At 29.8% G+C, this 13,046-nt stretch overlaps 1 protein-coding gene across 1 annotated transcript; it reads right to left on the minus strand.

Annotated features, from left to right (window-relative positions):
- Positions 1-10,383: 10,383 nt before the first annotated feature.
- LOC130810719 (uncharacterized) lies at positions 10,384-11,058 on the minus strand. Its single transcript, XM_057676854.1, has one exon. It carries the CDS (start codon positions 11,056-11,058, stop codon positions 10,384-10,386), a length of 675 nt encoding a protein of 224 aa, XP_057532837.1.
- Between the last annotated feature and the right edge of the window lie 1,988 nt (positions 11,059-13,046).

A 13,046-nucleotide genomic window follows, 5' to 3' on the forward strand; every position in this document is an offset into this window, starting at 1 on the left:
CAATATATAATTCATGAATCATATGACTTAGTTTTCTTGATTATAGACATCTTCTGCAATGAAGATCTGATTGACACTAAGAGTCAAATGACAAGCAAATATTAGCAATAACTTATGAACATTTTTTACAATAAAAGAACCATGATTTAGCACCAAATAATCCAAAATAAATCATGGAATCATGACAAAACATTAAAACACACCAATAAGAATGTGTTTTATATTATTTAATTTAATTTCATAAAAAAATTTCATTATTAAAAATGCAATTTCATAAAATCAAATTATTTTAGATGTATTTGATTGCATTCCAATTCCTACACCAAAAAAGGTATAATATAAAATTGTAACAAATTGCAAATTTATTAATCTCAATCTAACAATTAGTGTATCAAAATAAGAAGAATAAAGTAAATTAAAAAAGTACCACTTATAACAAACAAATAAAACAATAAAACTCATCACTTCTTTATTATCATATATATAAACACCAAAACCAAATCTAGTAAGCCATATATCCATTAAACTTCTTTTGATATAAATAGCAATATGAAATACACAAATTATAACATTTTTGAAATAAAGTTGAGGTGTGAAAAAACTTATGTTCTTTCTTTCTTATCTTGGAACTTGATAAATATATAGTAGAATTTATAGAATAATCTAAATTTTTCACACTATTAATAATAATCATATACTATGGTTTTCTAAGAATTTAATGGAGGTAATTAAGGGACTTGTTATTTGAATTTTGTGGGAATAGCCTTTAATTGTTAATTTAATAATACCTTAAACTTTAAATAATAGCTATATTTTTTAAAAATCAATTCTTTTAAATAATGTAGCTACATTTAATGAAAACCATGCAAATTTTATTAAGTCTATTAAGCTCATCAAGAGTCACAACACAAATAAAAAAAATGAAGTTCTATCATTCAAACGAAAACAAAAATATCATATACTTTGACATCATGTATCTTAAAAAGCCGGAGCAAAAATTGACAAATTTTTTAAAGACCCTTGTAATTTCAAAAATTATAGAAGTAATATTTTTCTAACATTTTTGTATCTTTAAACACTTAACATATATTTACTTAGAGTCTAACTCATTTTTTAGAGCGCTATACAATCGAATATGTTGAACATGCTCAAAACCTCGTATGATATCTTAACAAGTTAGACATGACGTGGTAAAAAGTCTAACTTATTCATATTTACTTAGTCTTAGACATGTTGTTGAACATTTCTAATTGATGTTAAGTAAAATTATCTGATAAGTGACAAAAAGATAACTGATTTTAAGTTTGTGATTATAATTATCCAATGATCCTTTTGATAATACTTATAAGTTTCAAAAATGTTTATCATAAAAAAATAGTCCACCTGGTCCATATAAAATAGGGTTGACTCATGACTGTTGAGTCTTCTCAACTCTTTTGAAGAGCATAAATTAAAGTTGGAAGCACTAAAGATTTCATATTAAATCAGAAAGTAGAATATTGAAAAAAATTAAGCCCGGCCCGTTGTTAAATTATACTCTAGCAAGGTTTAAAGGCAAATAAGGAGCTAAAGAATCTATATGTCTAGTCAGATAAGTTTTTATTCTCAATTCTTTTATTTAGGTTATGCTTATATACCAGAATAAATTCAATTTTTTAATATTTAATTCTAATAAATAGATAAAAGGGCATATAATAAGCTAATTTTAAGTTTAAAATATAATTTGAAAAAGAAAGAAGAATATTTGTTGGTTGATGTCACTTGAACAAAATGAAAGAAGATTTAAGATATCCAAAAGACTAAAGTGGGGTCAGGTTTTCTTTGAGATTAAGTTATATAATTAGCCGTTTTACCTAGCCTGCAAAAGTACTATATATATAATCTTCTATGTCTAACACCCAATTATTATGTAGTTGATTAAGATAAATAAATTTTATATTTGTACTTTTTTTCTTATGCAATAGTGATTATGCTTGTTATTATACATTTCTTTATAAGTATGGCCGTATAGGTATGGGTATGGGTCGGACTGAGAGGTAGGCTCCACTATATGGCACGATTTGCTCATGGAAGGACTAGACACGACATAGCCTGTCAACTGCTGGCTGACCAAGTTTATCATTTTTTTTTAAAAAAAATTAACATTAATAATCTAACCATTTACCCATACGTTGTGTTAATTTCAATATTAGATTAATTTTTTAAAAATCATTCTTTACCCTTAATATGTTGTCAGCATACTAATACGATATGCTAATAGTAAACAGAGAAAAATATTAGATTATTTAAAAATAATTTTAAAATGAGATAATTTACGATGAATAGATAAAAGGTTGGATTATTTTTTAAAAATACATGACATTGACTTGCTAGTGCCATATCACGGGCTATTTGTTGATGATCGGTTCGGCCCGATATTATTTGCATTCCGCTAGACATGAGTGCCCGTTCGACACATTGAAAGATAGTCCTAAAACCAAAGTCTTAACAACAAGAAGCACTATGCAGTAGTACAAGTAAAGTAAAACATTAGAAAAAGATAGAATAGAATCTCATCACATCAAAGAAACTGTCTGCCGTCTTGTTGAACTCCCACACTAGCTAAATACTCGCCCAAATTATCTGCTCCTGTTCCAAAATGCACTAGTACAAGTAAAACATTAGGAAAAATAGAGTAATAAATTGAGACACAATTTAATTTTCAAATGAAATTTGTTTCACTATGAAATCATTTTTATTAGGTTGTTTTAATGTACACTTATAATTTAAAAGTGATCATTTTACAACTTTATAATGTTCATAATTTTAGAGTGACCAATTATAACCTTAAAATGATAACTTATAGTTTAAAATTGATTCCTTTATAATCTTAAAGTAATCGTTAGAACTGATTATTTAACTACTAAATGTTTTTTGTCGGTACAACTGACTATGTAGCTAGCAACATTAGTTTGGTGACTGTAATTGAGGCAACCTCAGTCTTGGTTGTGAACGTTTTTTCTTTGTTTTGTAGTGTTACTGATTTAAAATGATCACTTTGTAATTTTAAAGTGATCATTTATAATCTTAAATCGATTAATTATAGCATAATTAATATGACCACGTAGATTACATTAGACTGATCACTTACAATATGAAAGTAACCGATTGTAATGGAAGCGAATAGGAGTGTTTTGGTGAAGAACAATAATGACACAATGAAGAAAAGAGCACAATCAATGTAGGCAACAAACAATAATTTATAAGGTCTAGATACCTCCCCCTCAAACTAAGATGTATATCATTAATCGATCAATATTACATTGATGATTCAACCTTCCTTACACTCGTGAACAAGCTCTCAAGTTAAGGATCCCACCTTTAATGGAGATCAACCTCAAAACACTAGTATAATGTAGATGAAACTTTAATGGCTTAAATCCATAACCCCTCTACGTATTATCCTCTCTCGTGCTTTTAATCTAATTTAGGCCTTTATATAGTCCTTGATACACTAGAGAAACCCTTTCCAAGCATAGCCCGCAAAACAGAAAAACACGAGCTTGCTGCCACTGGACAGGCGTGCTCGAACGAGTCAGTGATCTGCTCGAATGAGCGGCGTTTTTCAGGTCTTTACTTTTTCTGAAAGCGTTTGCCTCGTTCAAGGCACCCCTCCTGATGCCTTGCCACGTTCAAGGCATGACCCAAAGTTCATGTGAAGTTTCTTATTGCCTTGTTCAGAGCCTCTCTTGCCTTGTCCAAAGCATCTTCCTCGATCACTTCATGAAGTGATTCAAACGTCAAATCCTCATGTCCCATTGCACACCCAATATTATTCTCTAATATCCAAGCCATGGAGTGTGCAATGAGATGATCAAAGTCAACTCATACACCATGAGAGTTGGTACTTGCTCCAACACCAATTTTAACCTCATAAAGTAACAAATTATTAGAAAATAATTGAATTGTATGGATCTGTCTCATAATAAGACGATACCTTTGAGAATTGTTAATAAGTGAAGCCAAGGTAAACAAATTTAAGGCCTGAAAGGTAAGAATAAAAAAGTGACCCTACAAAGGGGTGTCGTTGTAATGCAAAGATAGTTATGGTATCGGTCTGTAGCAAGTTGCAACTTTCCTTATCGTATGCAAATTTCTTTACTGTATTCAAAGGATAATTCAGAATATGTCACATACTATTGACTAGAATTTTCGGTCACATAATTTGTAAATATACATATATATATATATATATATATATATCATCAACCCAACATTTCACTCGAAAACGGGGTTCGGGTGAAGAAAGGTAACGAACGATCCATATACCTCTTCATAAGGAAGGCCAAAAGAATGTGGTCGATTTTACCCCAAATAATAAGAGCCCTACATAAAGAGAAATATGAGTGACATTTTTACCTCGAGACTTTACAAGCATATGGTATCAATTTATTTATCAAACATACAATAGGTTCACAACATCAACACAATTTCCTGTTAATACGCGCAGCCTCAAGAATCATATTCCTTTATGTAAACACTATTTTTCTACGAAATTTAAGCTATTAACAATTTTATAGAAATATCTCGCCAAAATACATAACGGATTGAATAAAAAGTTCCTTTCAAAAAAAACAATGTAATAGTGAATGATGATGAAAATATGCCTGAAGGGATTGTGGATTAGGTATCAAAACAAAAAAGGAGTACTAAACAAGAATTATGCCCATGTAGAAGTATATATATGTTTGTTCTAGCTATCTTAAAAGGCCAACAATCTTGTTCTACCACCCAACCTATTCGATTTTAAGCTTGCATTTTTCAATCACAATGGATCAAGTAAGTTTCCTTAAAACATCAATAAAGAATCAACACAATAACAAAATTTAATGGTTGTAATAGTTTCCTAATTTTCTAGATTAATCCATCAATTTTGCTTTTTAAGTGCTAGAATATGTTCCCAACTTTTTCCATACCACCAAGTGGCAACGCATCTTCTTAATTCATATATCCATTTATATTCTTTTTATGTATACATATACTCCTCTATTGCCAAGTATTCGCCAAGTATTGTAAAGGTTTTTTAGTCTACCATGATCGAAATATAAGCTGCATTCACAGCGAAATCATCTGTATTGACTTCACTGTGATTATGTGAAGTTCCTTTTGCTATCATTATTGCGACTGTTACCAAAATCGTATTTCACTTTGTGCATCCCTCTTTGTCCAGACTACAGAGGTTATAGATAGTACCGACTTGTGCGGCATATTGAGTTGATAATTATGACTATATTCCTCCGTTATTTTGGATTTTCTATTAAAATTGACATATCATGAGGGTAATATTACTCTCAATAAAAAACTGAAAAGGGCATAGATAATATATTTCTATATTTACATTTTACTAAAAAGGGCATAGAAAATATATTTCTATATTTACTTTTTTCTAAAGGGAACTTAATTTTATATTTACTTTGGCAAGTTAATCTTCTGAATTAATATTGAAGCTTTCTTCGATAAATAATATCCCTCGTGATAGTATTATTTCAAGTAGTAGTAAAAGTGATTCTGAAGGTATTTACAAAACACCATGTAGTTTATCTACTCGATATATGTAAAAGTAGAGGTGTAACCGAATCAAACCAAATCGAATAAGTAATTTGGTTTGATTATATTTTAAATTTGTTTTGGTTTAGTTTGGACTGAATTTTAATTATAATTCGGTGTTCAGTTTGGACTCGGTCTAGGGTCCAACAAAACCAAAAAATCGAAATGTTAAAGGCATGTTATATCTTCCATTTGATTTGTTTGAAATTTTGCCCTTATTTTTAGATTTTTATTAAAAATTTTACTTGTGAAAATTAAAAACCCTAAAATTATTAATATTTAGGTAGGAGCTTTAGAAAGATTAAATTTGAAACAATACATGCAAATTTGATTTTCGGTGCAAAATATACAAATCGGTGCAATTCGGTCTATTTGGTTCAATTTGGATTTGTATTTTAAAATTCGGATCGGTTCAATTTGGATTTTAAAAATTTTGGTTTGAATTTGGACCGAAAATATCAAAACCGAATTAGGAGAATAGTTGGAATTATTAAAAAATAATTGATAGTTGGGATTAATTTTGACAACGGGTAATAGTTGGGATTAATTTCAGCCAATTTTTCTTTTTTTATTATTTTGTATAATATTTAAAAATCTTACCTCTTGAAAGTTATACATTCAATTCATAATTCCTTATAAAAATATATTATATTATAACAAAAATATAAAATGTTATAGATTTTTATCATCTCTTCCATTGTTTTTGCAGCAGATAAAAATCCACAATACCAAGTGGCTTTGCGGATGGATCCCCTCTGCGACAAATTTTTTTGCCCTGGTTGCTCTTTCTTTCAAACTTCATATGGAAGAGTTTGTCTTACTAGGAATGGGTGATCATAATACTTCTGGGCTTCCCTTTTTTTTTTTATGTTTTTTGCGGGTGGAGTATATAAGATCATTATATCTAATAGCAGCCTTGGACATAAATGCGATGCGCACTGCGCCATCTATTCAGGGATCCCACTTGTAAATTTTCTATAAACATACATAGCTTTAAAATTATTAAAGTATAACATAACAAATAATTAATTGAGAAATTGAAATTTAATTTACCTTGAATTCTAAAAGTTTGACATCGTGGGTGACTTTTGACTAGCAGGAACCTTCCTGGTCCTACTTTAACTTTATAATACTAGTGATAGACTCGGCGACACCCTTTTTACCGCTACCAGCAACAACATCAAAGCTACATGGAAATAAATATTAGATCAAATTAATGTAATATATTAAATTATATAAATAATCAACGTTAAGAACTTACTCTCTTGCTGCTCGATTCCATGGCGACATTATTCGAAAATTCATGGGACTATCCTACTCCTTTAATCCCTGATTATTACTTCTTTGTTCTTCATCATTAGTTGGGCGTGGTTCATTTTCTTAACAACCACTAACAGTGGGTGGCTCATGAGGTCGTGAATTATCCCCAAAGTTGAAAAATAGGCGCTTGAGAATTGGAAAGGACCTCACGAGTTTTGTGAGCGGTAACATGAGAAGCACACAAACGTTAACCTTGGGCCTAAAGGGAAGTAGAAAAATTGTTTCCTTGGAATATGTTTGTTTTCATTGATGTCTATTTTCCATCTACTTTGCCAACAAATCCCACAACGTCTCTCATTTGTTGTATCCCCCTAATATATCATGCAACCACTAGTACAACAATTAATTTTCTCCACCAGCTATCCAAGTCTGGCTATTTGCTTCTTCGTATCATAAAACCCGGTTGTCATTGTATTTGGTTCTGGTAAAAAGCCTTTTTTATTATGTGGCAAAATTCATCATACAACCTTTCGGGAATGTGAAAATCGCTCTTTAGATTTGTTAAGCGACCTATAATCGACATCTGCGTATATGTTTTGCAACCAGGATACAAAGGATTGTTTGTCACACTTAACATGTTGAAAAACTGTCTAGCATGAAGGTTTGAATCTTCAGGCAATTGCAGAGGCAAAGGTTCTTCTGAATGCACATTGTTATCTTCGATAAAAGTTTGGTACGTATAGGAATCTACTAGCAGCAACATCATGCACCATACGCACATATGAATTACCTTGATTATTTTGCACGAGTGAAAATAATTGCAATTCATTTCGGTGTGCCGAAGTACTACTTTCGCCAGGTGATACATTACAATAATATCTCCAATCGTGATAATCCTCCACAAAAACCTTCCGCATCAAATGTTCCCTAACTTCATTTGGATGTTTATAGACACAATTTTTGCATTTCACATAAGGACATCTAATCTTACTACTTCACAATTAGTAATTGCAAATTTCAAGAAAATTTATAATCCTGGCATAAACTGTATAGTATAAGCACCATTAAAAGGCTTTTATACATCCAACTTCTATCATTCAATAAAAATTCATCCATCACGCAAACTTACATTAGTAATTAATAATTATTTTATTTACGTAATTAATATATATATATATATATATATATATATATATATATATATATATATGTGTGTGTGTGTGTGTGTGTGTGTGTGTGTGTGTGAAACATGTTATATTACTTATATTATTTGTGCAATAAAAGAAATATAATAACTAAAATAAGATATTTATTAAAATAACATGTAATATTATATTAAAAAAAATAATATTACGTACCTAAGATCGAAACAATGTTGTTCTTCCGCAACACCAATCGTATAATTTTTGTATTTTTATAAGAAAAATCAAACAATATTGTGATATTCAATACTAAACTCGATCAAGCTCTTAGATTTTATGAATTTTAATTGTCAATTTCACTCACCTACTGTTTTATATTCAAAAATCCCAACGGCTCTTTAATATGGCGACTAAATATTAGTAGTGAATGAATCGTCTGATTATTTAAAATTTATATATGACTGTTGAAAATAGTTGGCGACTAGATAGGGACACGTTTTTAGTCGCCAACTAGCGACTACATGAGGACTAAGGGTTTGAGTCGCCATTTGCCTTGTTTTGGCGACCTATGCATTATAGTTGTTTTCTAGTCGTGACTTTTAATGACTCATTTAACTTACTTGGTCACCAACTAGAGTCGCCAACTCAATACTTATTTGTAATGGACTTTTGTTGACTATCTTTAATCACCTTTGACTTTTCTAATTTCCGATAATATCTTTATATTTTACTACTTTAACGTTGTTTTTACCCATTAAAACGATATTTAAAAAAAAACGTCGTGATTATCCTTATGGAGCAACTTTTTATGAAATCCGATCAAAACAAGTATTTATTTCCCTATTTTCCGACATGTAAAACGAAAAAAGAATTTTAACGTCATTTTTACCCATCATAACGATATTTGTTAGAAACAATGTTAAATATCTTTTTGGGTATGCGTGTCGAAAAATAGGCGAATAAGTACTTGTTTCGACCAGATTTTCGAAGGAGTTACCCCATAGGAATTATCACGTCATCCGTTTTTTGAAAAAAATATCGTTTTGATAGGTGAAAATGACGTTAATTTTTTTTGGTTTACGTGTCGAAAAATAGGCAAATTAGTACTTGTTTCAACTGAATTTTAGAAAGAGTTACCCATATGGATAATCGTGACGTCCATTTATTGAAAGAATATCGTTATGGTAAAAAACAACATTAAATATCTTTTTTGGTATCTATTGGAAAATTAGGCGAATTTTTTTAAATACTTACCCAAAAGGATAATTCCGAAGTCCAGCTTTTGAAAAAATATTGTTATGATACGTAAAAACAATGATAAATATCTTTTTTTGGTCTACGTGTCGAAAAATAGGCGAATTAGTAATTATTTCGACCAGACTTTAGAAAGAGTTACCCCATAAAGATAATTGCAACGTTCGTTTTTTGAAAAAAGATCGTTATGATGGATAAAAACGATGTTAAAGTGCTAAAACACCAAGGTACTATGGGTAATTGGGAAAGTCAAAAGTAATTAGGGATAGTCAACAAAAGTCAAAAGTGATTAGTATTGTTCAACAATTCATTTTAACGGTTACTTAGCCTGAATGGTATAGACGTTAATACTTTAATAACGATTATTAAAAAAAAAAACTTTGATGTTGTAAAATTAAAGACTGATATATGCAGTATGCAGATTACTCTTTGATTCTTATGTAGTTTTTACTAAACTTCGTAAGCTGCACAGTCTAACCGTAGCAATTCTAGCAGAACAAACTTGTGCTGTAAACCCCAAGCTTTACCAACTGGTAAAAAAATTTATTACATGAACCAAATTTCTTGAACAATTTCCGATTCCAGCACAGGAAAATATTCTTTCCGAGTCCTATCAGTGGAATTAATATGTATTAACATAATTACAGTATCTCGCTATTAAAGAATAAGTACAGGTACAGCCAAAAAAAGTTACTTCTGTTACCACAAATTTACACAATTACACTAAGATATTGAAATCCTTTTATTTCTAGCTAAGGTTGCATATCCATTATCCATGGCAATTTAAACCACCATACGTCAAGCTAGAACACAGCTGATATGAATTGAATACTTAGTAACATCAACACTACTAATCATATTTATTATGTACTAATACTATATTATATAACATAATTTATCTTTAGATTAACATTACAAAACAGAGCAAGATAATCAAATAGTAGTAGTTAAAATCCCATTGAGAAAGTGTCAAAAAAACAACACTTCCTAGTTCCTTCCATACACTGTTTTCCCTCTGTTTTTAGTTTTTTTTTTTTTTTTTTTTTTTTTTTGCTCTGTAAAATTAACCTTTTATTACAGAACAATTTTTGTTTCGAATTGCTCTTATAGAACAATTATATTATCACTACTAATTACTTACTTAGTTACTTACAATAACAGCTAATTTTTCTTCTCTTAAAAATTTTTGTTGTCTCTCAATAAACGCTTCAACTTTCCTTCTAAACTCTTCATTACTCAATTCATCTTCTTCAAACGTCCGACCTTTTCTCCTTAAAATCACAGGATTTTTCTCAGTGTTTTCAATTTTCCGGCGGATTTGCGTCTCCGAACGTTGTAAAACCTTCTTCTCATCCTCTTTTACAACCACTATTTCTCCTGCCGATTTCGTCCTTCGGTAAATTTTCTCCTCTTTTTCTCTCACCTCCACTGCTGGAACTTCCTTGACCACCACTGGAGATTCAGCGACTACGGTTTCGACTTCACCGAATATTTCCTCACCGGCATTATTGGAAGTGAAAGAGGTTTTCTCAGAGGAAGATTTTGCGAACAGCGTTACGATGATTATGTTTCCGATTACGAAAACGAAGTGAGGACTAAAAATTAAGGAAGAAAGTCGCCGGAGAAATTTATCGGCGAGTTCAAAAAGTGCCGGTAAGTAGGACGAACCGAAGGAAATTGAGTAGGAGATGAAACTTATTGCAACAATGATTTCTAGCATACGGATAATGTTGGCGATCTTGTTGAAAGTTCTGTAACGCTGCATCGCTTTCAGTTTCTCAAGTTTAATGGTGTCGATTTCATGGTAGGTATCCATTGATGAAGATTTCGTGAGAATAGAGAAAAATGTTTTGAAAATGGAGGAAGAAAGAAAAACTGTGAGACGGTTTTTGATTTGAGTTTGATGGAAGTGGAGTTGTGTTGTGTTTTTGTAAGAATCAAAGGACAGAAACAGGGGATAGAGAAAAACAATGGAATTGTGGGGAAGGGTATTTTGAGCGTTTTTATAGGGCTATCCATGTTATTTTTTAGGGTCCATTATTGGAACTTTCTTTTTTTTTTTTAAAAAAAAAAAAAAAAGAAAGAATTGTACAAACTTTTTCAGCTATACTTATTTCATTTTTAGGTGTAGGTGTGATTTTATTTAAAAAAAGGCAAGTATTTCTGTAGGAAATCATAATATAATTAGAATATTCGTAATTGATTAGAATAATATTAATTTAGAAAGCTACAATAAGTCTATAATATGTTCATTTAATTTTTATGATTAGCCTAATAATTTTGTAATTAAGCATGAAGACTCAATAAATAAACAAATATTCAAAAATCCTTATATTATGTTTGGGAATATAATTTCATTTGAAATGTAGAATTAACTCAAATTTATTGTTTAACAAATCAATAAAATTATATTTTAAATTTGGGCCAATTTCATCGTTTTAAAAGTAGGCAAAGTTGAGAATTTAAAAATGACTTTAGAAACATTGTTATTCTCAAAATTTTCCTTTATAATTTTATAAATAAAATCTACAATTTAAAATGAATTAACTCTTTCCAAACACAACCTAAACACATTGTTTTTGTATTTCTTCAACTTCAATTATAAGATTCTAAATTAATTCATACTCCCTCCTCTCAAAAAAGTCACAAATTCTTAGTCTTATGATAAAACTATTTCTATTGCGCAGACTCATGTACATTAATTGCATTAAAGTGATCACTTATAATTTTAAAGTAATTAATTAGAAAATTAAACTGTTTATATGGGTTTGTCTCATGGTAATCAGAGTTTATTAAGTTTTATATACATTAGGGCTGTAAATATATTACCTTTTTATAACGTTCATTTTCATATTATTTTACACTAGTAGGTTTTGTTTGAACTAATTTAATATTAATAAATCTTGATTAATTTTTTTTGATTCTAACAAAAAAATGCATTCCATTTAATTGGCAAAATATAATTATAGAGGAGACACCTATATAATTTATAACAATTCAAAAGGAGGTTATTCTACTATGGTCTAAGAGTATACATAATTTCATTAATATCAAATAGAGAAGACAATTAACATTTGTTTGGAGTGTCTATAATTTCACTAACTTACTTTATTAAATTTGATGACAAAGATTCCCATAGACATTTCAACTACCTTAGGCAAAAATTTTATGATGATAGAAAATTACAATAATTTCTTGATCTAGTACCAATATTTGAAGCATTTTTTGTAGGGTATATCCTTTTTTGGTAGGGATCCATAATATTAGCTTGTCCATTTTTGTAAAAGTGGTTGTAATTATTAACTTCATCATAATCAAATTATTTTATTTGACATAATTTCATTATGTTATGTTAGTTAAATACTACTTTTACTATATTATCAAATAAGACTATTAGTTAAGTGGTCATCAAGCAAAGTCAATATCATTCCTCAAAGACACTAGTACTAGCTAGCTAAGCAACTATTTCAATAAGTATAAAATTTTCGCTACATCTGCATGGGCACGGGAATTAAGAAAAGTGATTGACCTACACTGTAGCTGATTGTTTACTTTATAGAGTATAATATTTTATTATTGTTAATTGAAAAAGAAAAAGGAAAAATAGGTGTTAGGTTACTTTATAGAGTATAGTATAGTATTTTATTATAAAGTATAGAGTATAAAGTAGGATAAAAATAGGGATAGGTAAAACTTTAAATGATTGTTTTATTACTAAAAAAGGAAATGTAGCAAGTAATATGAAATTGACAAAAGTAGAAAATGTAGCGGGTATTATGGAACGGAGGAAGTATGAAATAATGT

Source organism: Amaranthus tricolor, chromosome 4 (assembly GCF_026212465.1).
Source record: "Amaranthus tricolor cultivar Red isolate AtriRed21 chromosome 4, ASM2621246v1, whole genome shotgun sequence".
Classification (NCBI taxonomy): Eukaryota; Viridiplantae; Streptophyta; class Magnoliopsida; order Caryophyllales; family Amaranthaceae; genus Amaranthus; species Amaranthus tricolor.